The sequence below is a fragment of the Scylla paramamosain genome, chromosome 24 (assembly GCF_035594125.1).
Source record: "Scylla paramamosain isolate STU-SP2022 chromosome 24, ASM3559412v1, whole genome shotgun sequence".
In the NCBI taxonomy this organism is placed as follows: Eukaryota; Metazoa; Arthropoda; class Malacostraca; order Decapoda; family Portunidae; genus Scylla; species Scylla paramamosain.
In genome coordinates, this window is record NC_087174.1 from 14,755,828 (window position 1) to 14,775,756 (window position 19,929).

General features: G+C 40.7%; 1 protein-coding gene across 2 annotated transcripts in view; it reads left to right on the forward strand.

Annotated features, from left to right (window-relative positions):
* The window catches only part of LOC135112807 (CCR4-NOT transcription complex subunit 10-A-like), a 103,593-nt gene that overhangs the window by 32,772 nt on the left and 50,892 nt on the right, over nt 1-19,929 (forward strand). Inside the window, exons 8-10 of one of the 2 annotated variants that reach the window (XM_064027631.1) lie at nt 3,054-3,205; nt 3,395-3,594; nt 6,249-6,305. In XM_064027631.1, coding sequence (XP_063883701.1) covers nt 3,054-3,205; nt 3,395-3,594; nt 6,249-6,305 — 409 coding nt within the window. The remainder of the gene's footprint in view (nt 1-3,053; nt 3,206-3,394; nt 3,595-6,248; nt 6,306-19,929) is intronic. The other variant, XM_064027632.1, reaches the window with a different exon arrangement.

The window sequence follows — 19,929 nt, forward strand, 5'->3', positions numbered from 1 at the left end:
TCCAAAGATTTACACCATGTATAGTAGGCAAGGGTGCTGTGTCATATTTTTCAACCATAATATGATGTAAAGAAATATTGAAAATGAAAATGTGGCCCTATTCAGTTACGCACCATGAATGAATATTCCCTGCTGAAATGAGAGTGCGTCTTATGTGCCTGTGCATCATATGTCATCAAATATAGTATGCATTTTAATATTAAGCAGTGTTTAAATGATTTTATACAACTCCATCATTGTAGTGTATAATATGCCAATAACAAAAGGATTTTTTTCGTGGGAATGGATTAATAATTTTTCCTTTATTTCTTGTGGGAAAAATTTGTTTGGTATATGTCCTGTTTGGTACAAGTCCAATGATCTGGAATGGATTAAGGACATATACTGAGGTACCACTGTATTGTGCATCTGTTATTTAATCTTCGTCACATATCCCCAGTATTTAATTATCCACTGTATTACTCTGTTTTCACCAAGTGTACAGTGTCGTTTCTTTTGTCTTACATAATCATTTAATTATAGACACCTTCAGTTCTTTGCAAGCGCCTCAGAAACTCATTTTTCTATGCATTCATTTCATGCAGGTCTCCTGCAAGCTACTGAGGTTTCTAGGGGACCTTCTCAGAGAAATAGGTGAAAACAAGGCAATGTGCATGTATTGTTTTCAATAAAATCTTGAGCACACAGAATTATCTACATACAAGTCAGTTATGGGTGAAACCATCATTAAAACTGTGTATTGTGAATTGTTTCAAATTAAGTGAATAGTAACATTTGCATACAATGAGCATGGAACAGTCATGCCTTCCAGTGACATGTGGCATTCTGGCAGGGCAGGTAAAGATGTATGAATGGCCTTCCTGTCATGGGCCATGACTTTCAACACATCATTGTGCTCTGGTACAATGCTATAATACGGTGTGAAGTCATGACTGACAACCAATTCACACTAAAATATTCTGCAGAGTGGCTTGTATTTGCACAGGTAATGAAGTAGGACAGGTCTGAAGAAGCGATACACAGGATAAAAAGTTCCCTTAACAAGGCAGAATCTGAGGAGCGGGGCAAGGGACCTCGCTCTCGCCTCTGAATGACCTGTGATCTGGACAGCTACTAGATGTGCTCCCTACATCACAATTTCCCCTTGCTCCATAATCTGTAATAATAGACCATATTTTGTTATATTATAATACTTGCAGTCTGCCTAGACAGACCAGGATAATAAATAGCAATACCTAAGAGATGGAATGCCCCCAAAATGCAGAAAGTGTGAAAATATCAGCAAAGAGATGCTTTGACATACATTTAATTTCATAACTGCCATATGTACAGTGCCATTCAGCAAGTTTTACTAGTCATATTTGGCCAACATCAGGTATCATTTTCACCTGGAATGTCTTAACCAGGCTACAGCATATTACTATGTGTCTGTTCTTTAAACGCAACAACCATTAAACAAGAATAACCATTGTGTCTGTTTGTCTCTTTCCTTCGATCAGAAAAAAGGAAAGAATTGGCCCTATATAATTACTTTTATTCAACTGACAATATCACAAGGCCTGGAAGATCAGCTATTCATTTCTTAATAGCATAAGGTTCAAGGAGCAAGTGGTTAAGGCTTCTGCAGTCTCTGTGAGGGACACATTGCCAATGAATTGTACAACACTTTCCTTGGGCAGCATGCCAGGCAACTCCATAGGTCTGTTCTTCAGTGGTCAAGTGGATGGAGCTCTGAGGAGCTTGGAGAACTGAAGAAGATGCCTTGTATCAGCACTGATTTGATGTTACATATTCACTACATATTTATATATCTTATTCTCCAATTTTAAAGTTCTTCAAATTCTGCTCAGCTTTCCATTGTATTTATGTACCACTTTCTTCATCTTTTAAAACTTTAGACTTCTTATTCAGACTTTTTCCTTCTATCTTTCCATTCAGGCCAATTTCTATGTTTGTGCTGGAATCACACTGGAGTTAGCCTTTAATCTAATCAATCTTTCTTCTTTCCTGCACATCTTCCATCACCAGGATTCTTTCACTTCTCTTTTTGGTATTGTCCTGTTAGAGATTTTCTCTTCCTTGACACCAAAGATCCCTCTAGAATTTCCCCAAAGTTACCTTTCAGTTCTTCCTGTTCTTTTTCCATTCTTTTATTTTTTCTAATATATTGTCATAATTTTTTTGGTTAGTATTCATCATTGGCTACAGACAGTTCAACTTTTTTTCCAAAGCTTTATATTAGTTTATAATATACCTCTTTTCACTCTGTTCTCCTTTTCCAGGTGTTCACATGTTTTCTGTATTGGTCTAACTCACTAGTTTCTTGACTACCTCTTCCCTGATTATAGTTAGTTCCCACATCAGCTTCTCAGAAAGTTCAGTTTCTTTACATAAATCCAGTGAATGACGTACATAGTAACTTTACCAACCATAGACTCACCAAACTTAAAAACATTTGAGAACCTTATCTCCATGTTTGGGAATGTAAAAGTGTATATTGAAACCATTTGCTATTTTAATATATAATTTGGTCTGTTTTGGTATGTTATATGATAGCTGTAATGCCCTCCCAAATACTGAGGTTTGAGATGCATGTCCCTTCTCCTCCATAGTTATTACCAATCATAAGACCTTGTTCATAATGCTGTTTTATTGTTGCAGAACTTTAGTACAGTTCTTTGCCAAATTATATCATGGAGTTGATTTTCATTGAAAAGCATTTATGAATACATTCACTTATACTATCAGGAAGTATTCATATTTGTATTAGAATTCACAATATCTCACTGTATTCATGTATATATGTATAAAAGTTTAAATTATTCATATTTGAATACACAACTCCTATATTCACTCCATTCCTAGTGTCCATATGTGTTGAAGGGTAAATGATGTGGAGAAAAGATTTACAATAGCAAGAACAGTATTTAATTACAATAATTTTTCATTTTTCTGTTTTATTAGAAGATGCATTTTGTGGTAGGATGTTCCCATCACTGATAATACAATATGGAATCAAAATGTAATTTTTAATTTGCTGTAATTATTGGCAGGTCATATGGTCCTAGTCTCGGTGTCATGTACTATAACAACCTGGGAGTTATTCACCTGGGCATGGGTAAGCCAACAGTAGCTTGCCTTTACTTGCAGAAGGCTCTCCAAGAAACTCAGATTGGAGAGGAATCAAATTCATCAGCACATTCAGGTATATATTGGGCATTTGGTCAGTCTTTTGAATGTTTATTATGTGTGTTGTAAGGATGTCATCTTCACAGAGCTAATGAACATGTATTTTTTGTGCATGGTCTGTTATATCTTATACAAAGAGATACTGAATGTGCTTTTGACAAAGAAAGCAAGCCAAATTCTATATAACTTTGCTGAACTGTTGCAGAGGTGCTGTCACACCAACCACTGTATCAGTTGAGCAGCAATGTTCAGCCTGAGCTTTACTACAACTTGGGTGTGACATTGTTGCACATGAACAAACCTGACAAGGCCTTTGACTTCTTACTGGAGGTGCTGCAGGTGCATCCCATGAATCCCCGGTTGTGGCTGCGGCTAGCTGAATGCTGCATCACTGTACATAAGCTGGTGAGATTGAATGGTTCTACTTTTACTTTTTTTTTAATAATCTCTGAGATACAGTCTTAAAATATATTGTTTCATGAAAGATAACCATGAGAACTTTACTTTTCTTATTTTGTTTATATTATATTACAGTGGTCCCTCCAATATCCATCATAATTCATACATGGTATATCCAGATGTTAGATTTGTCTAGATATTGCATGTCTGATTAATTCTCGTTATTTACCAGGCATCTGTATGGAAAATGGTATTATACAGTAACACTTATGTGCATAACCAATTCCAAGACCTGTTTCTTGTGACATTTCTATCACAAGTGCTGATTTATGGAAACTGTTTTCCCTTTCTCCCTCTGTCTTTGTCTTGTATCTGCCACAATACACATGTAATTGCATTTTTTCAAGGTGATTTATATATTTTCTATATCTGCATGTGTAGGGTGAAGCTTTATTACGTAAGGAGACAAATGTCAGATTTGTTCATTTCATGTGACAGTACATTAAAAAGAATAGTTAAAGGCTGTGAAAGCACATTATAAAGAATAGTTAAAGGCTGTGAAAGCAAGCATGTGCTCCAATGTAAGAGGTAACTAGTGATGGAATAGCAGAGATGTGAACACCACCAAGGGTCAGCAGGAACAGGGAAGAGTTGCGATTTTGTAGATGTGTAGAACAACAGTAACACAGGAGAGAAATACCATTCAGTGAAAAATTCCTGCAAACATGCAGCATGTCTGTGGATAGTAAAGATAAATACATATGTGTTTTGTACTGTATACATATTTCCATGTACAGCTCACATACCTGAAAAAAAACAATTATATTGATAAACCACTTGTTTGCCACAACACTAGACATACTGGCTTTCATGAAAAAAAAGGGGGAGAGAAAGGCCAGTCACACTGTTTGGTGGTGTTGCATTGCAAATAAGAAAAAAAAAATGGTGTCTCACTACTGTAGCACCACCACTTCTGCCACACAGCACTGCATCACTGTTGTGCCATGCTGAATGTGTGGACAAGACACTTGCACAGTTCTAGGCACTGCACTGCAGCACATTTTCATGTTGGATCTGAGGACAAAACACAGCCATACAACTCTAGGCCATGTGGTAGTGCCACACTGTTGCATCATTCCAAATGTGAGGACAAAACACACGTGTACTCACGCAGGTCAAAGCGATGAGGCAGCATAATGTGACACTGGCCAGAGAGGTGTGCTGTGGGAAACTTGAGTCACTGATGGCTGGTGTGTGTGTGTGTGTGTGTGTGTGTGTGTGTGTGTGTGTCTGAATATTTAACCAGACATATGTCTAGTTTAATATCTGAACAGTTATGCCTAGATATTGACAAGTCTGGTTATTGAACATCTAGAAATTGGAGGGATTACATTATTACAGTGTTCTGCCTATTTGTGGTTTGGTATTCGTGGGTTTGGACATTTGTGGACTAAGAAAGAAAAAAGAAAAAAAAAACTTTTTTGGGGGGAAGATGGAACTCCAAAGTAATGTTTTAATTTGGGGTGGCAAGCCACTCACAGGGCCTCCACTGGTTTATTAAACCTAACCTCAACCACAAATCACAAAATGATATTAAAGGTAAGCTTCATTGAACTCATTGTGGCAGACTCAGCAGAGGAGCACACTTTGGTGGTGAACTACTGGAGCGATCATCTGACCTTCTTCCTCTTCTTGTGACCACAACTTGGTGACCTTGAGAGAACATACTTGTAAATGACATGCTGGTGGTCAAGATTTTGTGGAATATTCAGTTAAGTTTCCTGTGAAATGTCAACTTTGAAGCTTGGCACAAAATTCCCAAGAAAGTGTCATGTATGACTGTGCCTTTATTTTCTCATGTGGTTGGTAAGTTGTGATCACAAAAAGAAGGTGAGTTGATCACTCAAGTAGTTTGCCACCTGTGTGTTTTCCTCTGCTGAATCTGCCACAGTGAGTTCAGTGGAGCTTGCCTTTGCCTTGCACTTAATAAGTGTGAGATGTACATTTTATATTTTAAACTATAAACATGTTACTGGTGGCCTTGTAGTGGTTGCATCCATGATTCATGGATTTTTGGTATTCATGGAGAGGCTTTGAATATAACCATGCAAATAGCAGGGAATATTGCATATCAATATTGTTATTATTTTTTTTATTATTTCATAATGATAATAATAATAATAATAATAATAATAATAATAATAATAATAATAATAATAATAATAATAATAATATTATTATTATTATTATTATTATTATTATTATTATTATTATTATTATTATTATTATTATTATTATTATTGTTATTATCATTATTATTATTATTATTATTATTATTATTATTATTATTATTATTATTATTATTATTATCATTATTATTATTATCAATTAATTGATTAATTAATTATTTATTTATTATTATTATTATTATTATTATTATTATTATTATTATTATTATTATTATTATTATTATTATTATTATTATTTGTTATTATTATTATGTCCTGTTGATGGGGTAATAGAAAATATCATTGACTCCTTCAGTGCTGATCCCCAAACCTGTTTATGGTTCAATCCAGATGTCTGCATGGCATGGCATGACATTAACCCAGACACCATTACATACATGTGGTGTCAGGTTGGGCATTATCTTCTTTCAGTTACACTCAAGACAACTACATGTAACTACATGTGACACCCAAGAGGCATTAGAGATGGTAAGTTTTACATCTCCAGCTCAGTGAAAGCATATCTTTGCCTCTCTGTCTTGCTTTGGGTTTTCACAGGCAACCCGGTCTTGCACCAAGTCATTAATATATCAACTCCAGTAAAGTAGTTTCCTTAAGTGTAGAGATCTGGTGTACCAAAGGATCCCAATCCTGGGGCCTGGAAGGATCCTAGAGAAAAGCTACTGGGACAGATAACTGGATGGCTCCATGGGTCTGTAGAATTGTGGTAAGGTTGAGCAGGCAGACCTTCTGGAATGGGCAGTAGTGCCCCATGGAGCTACAGAGCAGGACTTACTCTGAGCACTCATGAGTTCAGGGGAAGTGAGCTGTTTTTATTTTATTTTATTCTATGTTTCTTATGTAAGATGGGCACTGGCCAAGGGAAACAAGAACATAAAAAAAAAAAGAAATGCCCACTTAAGTATCAGTCCTCAGAAAGGAGAAGGTGGACAAGTGTCTTGAAACCACCCTCTTGAAAGAGTTCAAGTCATAGGAAGGAGGAAATACAGAAGCAGGCAGAGAGTTCCAGAGTTTACCAGAAAAAGGAATGAATGATTGAGAATACTAGTTAACTCTTGCATTAGAGAGGTGGATGGAATAGGGATGAGAGAAAGTAGAAAGTCTTGTGCATTAGAGAGGTGGATGGAATAGGGGTGAGAGAAAGTAGAAAGTCTTGTGCAGTAAGGCCACAGGAGGAGAAGCATGCAATTAACAAGGTCAGAAGAGAAGTCAGCACAAAATTAGTAGTAGAAGGTAGGAAGAGATGCAGCATGGCAGCAGTAAGAGGCTGAAGACAGTCAGTTAAAGGAGAGGAGTTGATAAGATGAAAAGCTCTTGATTCCGCCCTGTCTAAAAGTGGTATGAGTGGAATCCTTATACATGTGAAGCATACTCCATACAAGGATAGATAAGGCACCTGTACAGAGTTAGTAGCATGTGGGGAGGGGATGAGAAAAACTGACAGAGACAACACGAATGCCTAACTTCATAGAAGCTGTTTTAGCTAGAGATGAGATGTGAAGTTTCCAGTTTAGATTATAAGTAAAAAACAGACCAAGAATGTTCAATGTAGAAGAGAGGAACAGTTGAGTGTCATTGAAGAAGAGGGGATAGTTGTCTGGAAGATTGTGTTAAGTTGATACATGGAGGAATTGAGTTTTTGAGGCATTGAACAGTACTACGTTTACTCTGCCCCAATCAGAAATTTTAGAGAGATCTGAAGTCAGGTGTTCTGTGGCTTCCCTGCATCATTTGGTTAATTCCTGAAGAGTTGGATATCTATGAAAAACAAAGAAAAGTGCAGGGTGGTATCATCAGCATAAGATTGGATAGGACAAGAAGTTTGGTTTAGATCATTGATGAACAATAGGAACAGAGTGGGTGACAGGACAGAACCCTGAGGAACACCACTGTCAATAGACTTTAGAAAAGAACAGTGAACATCTATCACAGCAGCAATAGAATGGTCAGAAAGAAAAATTTGAGATGAAGCTACTGAGAGAAGGATAGAAGCCATAGGAGGGTAGTTTGGAAATCAAAGCTTTGTGACACTCTATCAAAAGCTTTTGATATGTCTGAGGCAGTGGCAAAAGTTTTACCAAAATCTCTAAAAGAGGATGACCAAGACTCAGTAAGGAAATCCAGATCTCCAGCAGAGCAGCCACAATGGAACCCATACTGGTGATCGGATATAAGGTTGTGAAGCGATAGATGTTTAAGAATCTTCCTGTTGAAGATAGATTTCAAAAGGAAGATAGTTTGCAGTATTAGAGTGATCACTTTTTTTTTAGGAACAGGCTGAATGTTGGCAAACTTCCAACAAGAAGAAAAGGTAGATGATGATAGATAGAGTTGGGAGAGTTTGACAAGGCAAGGTGCAAGCATGGAGGCACAGTTTTGGAGAACAATAGGAGAGACCCCATCAGGTCCATGAGCCATCTGAGGGTTAAGGCCACCAAGGGCATGGAAAACATCACTGTAAAGGATCTTAATGGGTATTGTGAAATAGTCAAAGGGTGGAGGAGAGGAAGGAACAAGCCCTGAATCATCTAAGGTAAAGTTTTTAGTGAAGGTTTGAACAAGGAGTTCAGCTTTAAAGATAGATGAGATGGCAGTGGTGCTATTAGGTTGAAATAAAGGTGGGAAAGATGAAGAAACAAAGTTGTTAAGAGATATCTTTGGCTAGGTGCCAGAAGTCTTGATGGGAGTTAGATCTAGAAAGATTTTGACATTTCCTATTGATGAAGGAGCTTTTGGCTTGTTGGAAAACAGACGTAGAATGAATCTGGGTAGAAATATAAAGTGCATGAGATTCAAGTGATGGAAGGTGACCTTTTATGGGTCACCTCTCTATCATGTATAGTATGATAACAGGCTGAGTTAAATTAAGGTTTGGAAGGTTTAGTGTGAGAGAAAGTCTGAGGAATGTACACCTCCATGCCAGACACTATCACCTCTGTTATGCACTCAGCACAAAGATGGGTCTCTTAAATGAGTGCAGTGGTCATTTCAGTGAAAATCAGAGTAATACATATTATTCCTCAGGTATCCCCAATTAGTAGAGACAAAATGCCATAGGCACCTCTGCTTTGGGGGATCCTGAGGAGGGACTGGAGTGAAAGGACAAGATACAGATATGAGGTTGTGATTGGAGAAGCCCAACAAAGAAGACAGAGTGACAGTCTAAGCAGGATTAAAGGTTAGGAAAAGGTCAAGAATGTTGGGCATATCTCCAAGACTTTCAGGAATACGGGTAGGGTGTTGCACTAATTGCTCTAGGTCATAGAGAATAGCAAAGTTAAAGGTTAGAGGATGGTCATTGATGGGAGAGGAAAGCCAAAGCTTGTGGTGAACGATAAAGTCTAAGAATGGAGATATCTGCAGAAGGGAAGAGAGTCAGGATGTGCTTCACTTTGGAAGTAAAATGGTCAAGAATTTTTTATGGTTAGATGAGTTAGGTGAGAGGTATACGGCTAAGATAAATTTTGTTTGAGAATGACTCTCTATTCATAGCCTGATGGTGGAAATTTCTGAAGATGGTTTTACATCATCACGATGAGTTTCACAAGACGTGCCATACACTTCAGTCATTCATGGTATACAGCCACACCAAGTCTTTCACAGTACTCAATGCCTCACACAAGCATTAACTCTTTTCTCTTGGAGGAGGACTTTAGGGTCCTGGTGGTCCTGGTGGTTGCTGGTGATCCTGGTGTTGTATGGCAGTGTGCTCCTGCCCACCAACTGTCTGACACAGCAGTCATGATAAGGGAACCCATCTGTATCTGACATGACAGTCACATCTGTGGCTGACTTGCCAAAAACATGGTAAACTTCGTGTTTCACTCAATACCTGTTTCTTCTAATTAGCATTACCTACTTCCTCTTATTACCTGACTCCTTCTTCCCACATTTAAATTTAACTCTATTCATATTCCACGGGTCAGTGTTGTCATGGCAGCACCAGTGACCCAGTACCCAGCTGCTGTCCCATGTATCTTCATTTCTTTCTTGACAACCTAGTCTTACCCACCCATCTTCATCTCTTTTGTTTGTGATTATATCTTCCCTGTGCCTTCATTACAAATTTGCCTGTACTGCAAGCTCTTACCCTGTTCAAAATAGCTGAACAAATGCTGTTCATTGGGAAATTGGGGTGAAGGAAGCAGCCAGCTTCCTTTCCTTCTTGCCACTTTCCTTCTTGCCTAACCTTTCTTTTGGCTCTTTGGCTTTGTCTCTTGGCCCCCACAACCCCAGGAAGATCTACTCTACTCCAGGTTGCAGACAAGTGATTGGTAGTGATGGCAAGGATCCTCATTCCCTTTGTACTGCTTGCCTTGGGGGCATTTGTGACCTTGACAGCCAGTGCACTGAGTGTGGGGAGTGGGATAGTGAGCTTGTTTTCAGAGCTTTCAAACACCAGCTCAGCCTCCAATGTAGGCATGACTCCCATTCCCATAGGAAGGGAGCCACAGATACTCTGGCTCAGGTTTGGTTTTTCCCTGTCCTCCTGTTCCTACCTTTGGGGAAGTGCTGTGGGATAAGGTTGTCTTGGGTGATGAGGCTTCTTCACACTATGTTTTGGTGGAGCCAATGGATTCACTGCCATAGGACAGTCTTCCCTCTGGTATGCCTCAGTTCTTTACTGAATTTTCAGAGTTTTTTGGATTTTCTGGTAGATGATGGCACACCACTTTTCAAGAGATGGTTAGTGAGTTAGTATATCAGGAGTTTAAGTCACAGCTAGCAACTGTCTCATCTCTTTCATCACATTCGTTGCCTTTGGCTCAAGGCATGGCAGAGGACACGACCAGCCCTGCATCTGACCATGGTGCTGAGCAGAATGTAGAGACACTCCAAACCATGAGATTGGATAGGGGCACCCAGGGGCAAGAGTCATGTCCTTCCTGTGCTAGTTTAGGGCAGGATACATAATCTCTGCCAACTGTTATCTGTTCTTGGACCCTTAAGAACATGCCATGTAAGGTAAAATGGTCTCAATTGAGATGAGGGAGAAGTTTGGCTGCGCTTTCCTGTCAAAACATTCCTTCGTGTCATGACCAGGATATGATTGGGTGTTGTCCACCTGATCTGCCCTCTTGTCCATTGGCTGAGGATGAGGGCCAGGCTGTGCGTCTTGCTTTACAAGCCACATCATCATCCACAGCGCTAGTGTCTCACTGTACCTTAAGCACGAACCCTCAGGTTGCCTGGTCATATGGGTGGGTGGGTGGTGGGTTGGGGGGTGTCCCCCCACCCCCCTGGTGCAGGGATGCCTGTGTCACTGTTAGATTTTTCTTCCAAGCTGGTCAGTCAGTTTTTGGGGACAATTTCTCCTCATCCACACACCTGTGCTGATTCCTCCATCCCACTTCCTGGTGCCCAACCCTAGATTACCCAGCTTTGGTCTCAGTCAGGGCTCCTCCCTCCATGTCAGCATTGGCTGTGGCCATGCTGGCTTTGTTGCCCCCTCACTCTGTCTTCCAAGCAGATTCCTTAGACAAAGATGAGGCTCAGGCTGCCAAACACCCAGCAGACTTGGATGTTCCTCACCCTGACTTCTGGGAGATGGTGGACTTTGTTGTCTCCTGTTTTCCTGAAGTGGAAGGACACTGTGTGGAGACAGCTTGGGCTGAACCACCAGGGGTCATTAGATGACATGTGCCTTTATATGCTGTGAGATTCACTGAATTCACATGGATTATTCCACTGAAGCTGCCTTAAATGCCCTGCTGAAGACCATGGAACGTTCCAGGCCTTCACTCACCATTTACCTGTCCCACTGAGACCTGTGTACTTACACAGTGAGGGTTCGTGAGGAAGTGGGTGAGGCAGCCAAGTCTAGTCCTGACTTGGCCCTCTCCCTTACTCATAGGGGGAAGGAACCACAGGTTTCTGTCCAGCATGTGAATATGGCCAGGCTAGAAGGTGTCCTTGCCTGGTTGAGAGAGCCACAGGACTTCTTGTTTTTGGTCCTGGACACCTTTCACCATTTGCTTCAGTCCACTTCTGCACCTCCCAACCCCTCTACCATGGCAGATCAACTCTTGAAGTGCCTTCAGATCAGGATTGGCGTTAAAAAAACCACCCCTCAGAAAAGAAAAAGAAAAAAAAAACCCAGCCCAAGTGTTTTTTTTGGGAGGTTTCATTAAAAATATTTCTCTTATCAAAATTTATTCCTATATCATATTGATAAAATAAGGTCTATATGTAACGAGATGTTTTTGTCCACCCACTGTACTAGGAGAGAGATGTCACCACTGTATTGATGAAGTTGTTACCTACCAGTGTTTTTCTTTTCTTTTTTTTTTTTTATGTAGGAGGGACACTGGCCAAGGGCAACAAAAGTCCAATAAAAGAAAAAAAAAGCCCACTGAGATGCCAATCCCAGAAAAGGATCCAAAGCGGAAGTCAAAATTTGAAGGATAGGTGTCTTGAAACCTCCCTCTTGAAGGAATTCAAGTCATAGGAAGTGGAAAAACAGAAGCAGGCAGGGAGTTCCAGAGTTTACCAGAGAAAGGGATGAATGATTGAGAATACTGGTTAACTCTTGCATTAGAGAGGTGGACAGAATAGGGGTGAGAGAAAGAAGAAAGTCTTGTGCAACGAGGCTGCGGGAGGAGTAGAGGCATGCAGTTAGCAAGATCAGAAGAGCAGTTACCATGAAAATAGCGGTAGAAGAAAGCTAGAGATGCAACATTGCGGCGATGAGAGAGAAGCTGAAGACAGTCAGTTAGAGGAGAGGAGTTGATGAGACGAAAAGCTTTTGATTCCACCCTGTCTAGAAGAGTGGTATGAGTGGAACCCCCCCAGACATGTGAACCATACTCCATACATGGATGGATAAGGCCCTTGTAGAGAGTTAGCAGCTGGGGGGTGAGAAAAACTGGCGGAGACGTCTCAAAACGCCTAACTTCATAGAAGTTGTTTTAGCTAGAGATGAGATGTGGAGTTTCCAGTTCAGATTATAAGTAAAGGACAGACCGAGGATGTTCAGTGTTGAAGAGGGGGACAGTTGAGTGTCATTGAAGAAGAGGGGATAATTGTCTGGAAGGTTGTATCGAGTTGATAGATGGAGGAATTGAGTTTTTGAGGCATTGAACAATACCAAGTTTGTTCATCAGTGGAACATCAGTGTTAATAGATTTAGAAGAACAGTGACTCTCTACCACAGCAGCAATAGAACATTCAGAAAGGAAACTTGAGATGAAGTTACAGAGAGAAGGATAGAAGCTGTAGGAGGGTAGTTTGGAAATCAAAGCTTTGTGCCAGACTCTATCAAAAGCTTTTGATATGTCTAAGGCAACAGCAAAAGTTTCACCAAAATCTCTAAAAGAGGATGACCAAGACTCAGTAAGGAAAGCCAGATCACTAGTAGAGCGGCATTGATGGAACCTATACTGGCGATCGGATAGAAGGTTGTGAAGTGATAGATGTTTAAGAATCTTCCTGTTGAGGATAGATTAAAAAACTTGAGATAGGCAGGAAATTAAAGCAATAGGACAGTAGTTTGAGGGATTAGAACAGTCACCCTTTTTAGAAACAGGGTGAATGTAGGCACACTTCCAGCAAGAAGGAAAGGTAGATGTTGACAGAGTTGAAAGAATTTGACCAGGCAAAGAGGCACAGAGGCACAGTTTCAGAGAACAATAAGAAGGACCCCATCAGGTCTATAAGCCTTCCGAGGGTTTAGGCCAGCAAGGGCATGGAAAACATCATTGCGAAGAATTTTAATAGGTAGCATGAAGTAGTCAGAGGGTGGAGAGGGAAGAACAAGCCCAGAATTGCACAAGGTAGAGTTTTTAGCAAAGGTTTGAGCAAAGAGTTCAGCTTTAGAAATAGATGTGATAGCGGTGGTACCATCTGGTTGAAATAAAGGAGGGAAAGAAGAAGCAAAGTTATTGGAGATATTTTTGGCTAGATGTCAGAAGTCATGAGGGGAGTTAGATCTTGAAAGATTTTGACACCTTCTGTTAATGAAGGAGTTTTTGGCTAGTTGGCATGGTTCCGGGCAGAAATATAAAGTGCATGAGATTCAGGTGATGGAAGGCTTAAGTACCTTTTGTGGGCCACTCTCTATCATGTATAGCACAAGAACAAGCTGTGTTAAATCAAGGTTTGGAAGGTTTAGATTGAGAAAAAGAGTGAGGAATGTACGCCTCCATGCCAGACGCTATCACCTCTGTTATGTGCTTGGCACACAAAGACTGGTCTCTGACACAGAAGCAGTAGTCATTCCAAGGAAAATCAACAAAATACCTCCTCAGGTCCCCCCAACTAGCAGAGGCAAAACGCCAAAGGCACCTTCGCTTAGGGGGATCCTGAGGAGGAATTGGAGAGATAGGACAAGATACAGATATGAGATTGTGGCTGGAAGAACCCAATGGAGAAGAGAGGGTGACAGCATAAGCAGAAGGATTAGAGGTCAGGAAAAGGTCAAGAATGTTGGGCATATCTCCAAGACGGTCAGGAATACAAGTAGGGTGTTGCACCAATTGCTCTAGGTTATGAAGGATAGCAAAGTTGAAGGCTAGTTCACCAGGATGGTCAGTGAAGGGAGAGGAAAGCGAAAGCTTGTGGTGAACATTGAAGTCTCCAAGAATGGAGATCTCTGCAAAAGGGAGGAGAGAATGTGCTCCACTTTGAAAGTTAAGTAGTCAAATAATTTCTCATAGTCAGAGGAGTTAGGTGAGAGGTATACAGCACAGATAAATTTTGTTTGAGAGTGACTCTGTAGTCATAACCAGATGGTGGAAAACTCGGAAGATTCAGGAGCATGGGCACAAGAGCAGGTTAAGTTGTTGCACACATAAATGCAACATCCAGCTTTGGATAAAAAATGAGGATAGAGAAAGTAGGAGGGAACAGAAAAGGGGCTACTGTCAGTTGCCTCGGACACCTGAGTTTCAGTGAGGAAAAGATGAGGTTTAAAAGAGGATAGGTGATGTTCTACAGATTGAAAATTAGATCTTAGACCACAAATGTTGCAGAAGTTAATGAAGAAAAAGTTGAGGGAGGTGTCAAGATGCTTAGGGTCGTCATCAGAAGGGCAGTTCGACCTGGGGACATTTGTGGTCCCCTCCCCAGATGGGGACTCAGAAGCTGGTGTAGGAGTTGCCATGAATTTTGAAATTTTGAGTGAAGGGTATGTGTGTGTGTTATTAGGTGCTTGTAGTTTTGTGTGGAGGAAGAGAGTTGTCTTTAGAGTGCAGACTGTGACTGACCCTTGTGTTGTGAGACACAAAGGGAAACGTTCAGTGAGGTCACAGCTGGGTTTAATGATAATTTCACACCATCCCCTGATCCAGTGCTTTAGACCTCATTGGGAGTAATTATTATTCTGGCAGGTGCCTGTTGCCTCCTCCTCTGAGTTGACTAGTCACCTATGTTGTTCTGGAGTTGATGATTGATGATGCTTGTTATTTGCCCAGTCAATGAAGATGCTTGGAGTGTTGGTAGTGTTGAGGACTGGAGTGAGGCAGTGATTCTGGTAGCTTGGAGGTTGTGGGTAGTTAACTAACTGATGTTATGATGTTTGTGCGAATAAAAGATGTGATGATTAGAATTCTTGATTTAGTAATAGGTAGATAATACACACTGATTCGAGACGAAACCATAATGTGGTGATTGATTGTACTCTCTCTCTCTCTCTCTCTCTCTCTCTCTCTCTCTGAAGTGATATGATTTATAGCTAAAAGTGTCTCTCATGGCTGACTATGATTTAGTGGAACTGAGTGAGAGACCAAGACTGACTGCTCATGACTGGGTTACTGACTGACTGTCTCTGACTGGGACTGAACTGAAACTGAGAGCTTGCTACATGCAGACTGTATTTATCTAAGCTGAGGACTGGAAGTGGATGTGAAATTCCCTTGAGAGGTAGAGAAGGAGGACGAATGCAGGTGTTGTCCTGAAGGACAGGAAGTGGGTGTGAAGTTCCCTTGATGTAGAGGAGGAGGAGAAATGACCAGGAAGGAAGACAAACATATGTATCCCTAAGGACTGGAAGTGGGTGTGAAATTCCCTTCAGAGGTGGAGAAAGGACTGGCTGGCCATGGTACACATGGGATGAATATATGAAATAGTGAATATATATATATATATATATATATATATATATATATATATATATATATATATATATATATATATATATATATATATATATATATATATATATATATATATATATATATATATATATATATATATAATAAATGTAATTGTTGAGATTGATGCATATATATGTACATATTGATAAAAAATGTTAAAGTACAAGTTTATACAGGCTTTGTCCAACCACACTAACCTGTACCAGCATGACCTAAACAAGTGTCTGTTCTTCATTAACAGAAATTGTAAAAGTCTTCCAAGATCTATTTCACCCTGCCAAAACGATAATTACTCCCAGTGAGGTCTAAAGCACTGTTCAGGGGGTGCTGTGAACTTATCATTAAACCCAGCTGTGACCTCACTGAACGTTTCCCTTTGTGTCTCACAACACAAGGGGGCAGTCACAGCCTGCCCTCTAAAGACAACTCTCTTCCTCCACACAAAACTACAAGAACCTAATAACACACACCCTTCACTCAAAAATTTTAAAATCATCATGGCGACTCCTACACCAGCCTCGGAGACCCCATCTGGGGAGGGGACCATAAATGTCCCCAGGTCGGACTGCCTTTCTGTCGACGACCCTAAGTGTCTTGACACCCCCCCTCAACTTTTTCTTCATTAACTTCTGCAACATTCGCGGTCTAAGATCTAATTTTCAATCTGTAGAACACCACCTGTCCTCTTCTAAAACTCATCTTCTTTTCCTCACTGAAACTCAGGTGTCTGAGGCAACTGACAGTAGCCCCTTTTCTGTTCCCTCCTACTTTCTCTATCCTCATTTTCGATCCAAAGCTGGATGCTGCGTTTATATGCGCAATGACTTAACCTGCTCGTGCCCATGCTCTTGAATCGTCTGAGTTTTCCACCATCTGGCTATGACTACAGAGTCACTCTCATACTAAATTTATTTGTGCTGTATACCTCTCACCTAACTTTTCTGACTTTAAAGAAATTCTTTGACTACTTAGCTTCCAAAGTGGAGCACATTCTGACCCTCTTCCCTTTTGCAGAGCTCTCCATTCTTGGAGACTTCAATGTTCACCACCAGCTTTGGCTTTCCTCTCCCTTCACTGACCATCCTGGTGAACTAGCCTACAACTTTGCTATCCTCCATGACCTAGAGCAATTGGTGCAACACCCTACTCGTATTCCTGACCGTCTTGGAGATACGCCCAACATTCTTGACCTTTTCCTGACCTCTAATCCTTCTGCTTATGCTGTCACCCTTTCTTCTCCATTGAGCTCCTCCGATCACAATCTCATATCTTTATCTTGTCCTATGACTCCAGTCCCTACTCCTAAGTGAAGGTGCCTCTGGCGTTTTGCCTCTGCTAGTTGGGGGGACCTGAGGAGGTATTTTGCTGATTTTCCTTGGAATGACTACTGCTTCCATGTCAGAGACCCGTCTTTGTGTGCTGAGCACATAACAGAGGTGATAGTGTCTGGCATGGAGGCATACATTCCTCACTCTTGTCCTAAACCTTCTAAACCTTGGTTTAACACAGCTTGTTCTCGTGCTATACATGATAGAGAGGTGGCCCACAAAAGGTACTTAAGCCTTCCATCACCAGAATCTCATGCACTTTATATTTCTGCCCGGAACCATGCCAAGTCTGTTCTCCAACTAGCCAAAAACTCTTTCATTAACAGAAAATGTCAAAACCTTTCAAGATCTAACTCCCCTCGCGATTTCTGGCATCTAGCCAAAAATATCTCCAATAACTTTGCTTCTTCTTCTTTCCCTCCTCTATTTCAACCAGATGGCACCACCGCTATCACATCTATTTCTAAAGCTGAACTCTTTGCTCAAACCTTTGCTAAAAACTCTACCTTGGATTATTCTGGGCTTGTTCCTCCCTCTCCATCACCCTCTGACTACTTCATGCCACCTATTAAAATTCTTCGCAATGATGTTTCCTATGCCCTCGCTGACCTAAACCCTCGGAAGGCTTACGGACCTGATGGGGTCCCTTCTATTGTTCTCCGAAACTGTGCCTCTGTGCTTGCACCTTGCCTAGTCAAACTCTTTCAGCTCTGTCTGTCAATATCTACCTTTCCTTCTTGCTGGAAGTTTGCCTACATTCAACCTGTTCCTAAAAAGGGTGACCGTTCTAATCCCTCAAACTACCGTCCTATTGCTTTAATTTCCTGCCTATCTAAAGTTTTTGAATCTATCCTCAACAGGAAGATTCTTAAACATCTATCACTCCACAACCTTCTATCTGATCGCCAGTATGGGTTTTGTCAAGGCTGCTCTACTGGTGATCTTCTGGCTTTCCTTACTGAGTCTTGGTCATCCTCTTTTAGAGATTTTGGTGAAACTTTTGCTGTTGCCTTGGACATACCAAAAGCTTTTGATAGAGTCTGGCACAAAGCTTTGATTTCCAAACTATCCTTGTACAGTTTCTATCCTTCTCTAACTTCATCTCAAGTTTCCTTTCTGACCGTTCTATTGCTGCTGTGGTAGACGGTCACTGTTCTTCTCCTAAATCTATTAACAGTGGTGTTCTTCAGGGTTCTATCCTGTCACCCACTCTCTTCTTATTATTCATTAATGATCTTCTAAACCAAGCTTCTTGTCCTATCCACTCCTACGCTGATGATACCACCCTGCACTTTTCGACGTCTTTTCATAGACGTCCAACCCTTCAGGAGGTAAACATATCATGCAGGGAAGCCATAGAACGCCTGACTTCTGATCTTTCTAAAATTTCTTTTTGGGGCAGAGCAAACTTGGTATTGTTCAATGCCTCAAAAACTCAATTCCTCCATCTATCAACTCGACACAACCTTCCAGACAACTATCCCTTCTTCTTCAATGACACTCAACTGTCCCCCTCTTCTACACTGAACATCCTCGGTCTGTCCTTTACTTATAATCTGAACTGGAAACTTCACATCTCATCTCTAGCTAAAACAGCTTCTATGAAGTTAGGTGTTCTGAGATGTCTCCGCCAGTTTTTCTCACCCCCCCAGCTGCTAACTCTGTACAAGGGCCTTATCCATCCATGTATGGAGTATGCTTCACATGTCTTGGGGGGTTCCACTCATACTGCTCTTCTAGACAAGGTGGAATCAAAAGCTTTTCATCTCATCAACTCCTCTCCTCTAACTGACTGTCTTCAGCCTCTCTCTCACTGCCGCAATGTTGCATATCTAGCTTTCTTCTACCACTATTTTCATGCTAACTGCTCTTCTGATCTTGCTAACTGCATGCCTTCCCTCCTTCCACGGCCTCACTGCACAAGACTTTCTTCTTTCTCTCACTCCTATTCTGTCCACCTCTGTAACACAAGAGTTAACCAGTATTCTCAATCATTCATCCCTTTCTTTGGTAAACTCTGGAACTCCCTGCCTGCTTCTGTATTTCCACCTTCCTATGACTTGAATTCGTTCAAGAGGGAGGTTTCAAGACACTTTTTGATCAATTTTTGACCACTGCTTTGACCCTTTTATGGGACTGGCATTTCAGTGGGCATTTTTTTTATTAGATTTTTGTTGCCCTTGGCCAGTGTCCTTCTTACATAAAAAAAAACAAAAACTTCTGGCACCTCACCAGGAACATCTCCAATAACTTGGCTTCTTCATCTTTACCTCCTTTATTTCAACTTTATGGCACCACTGCCATCTCATCTGTTTCTAATGCTGAAATCTTCACTCAATCCTTTGCTAAAAACTTTACCTTGGATGATACAGGACTTGTTCCTCCCTCTCCTCCACCCTCTGATTACTTCATGCTACCCATTAAAATCCTTTGCAATGAATTTTCCCATGCCCTCACTGGCTGAAACCCTCAGAAAGCTTACTGACCTGATGGAATTCCTCCTATTGTTCTCCGAAACTGTGCCTCCATGCTTGCACCTTGCCTAGTCAAACTCTTCCAACTCTATCAACATCTAACTTTACTTCTTGCTGGAAGTTTGCCAACATTCAAGGCTGCTTTACTGGTGATTTTTTGGATTTCCTTACTGAGTCTTGGTCATCCTCTTTTAGGGAT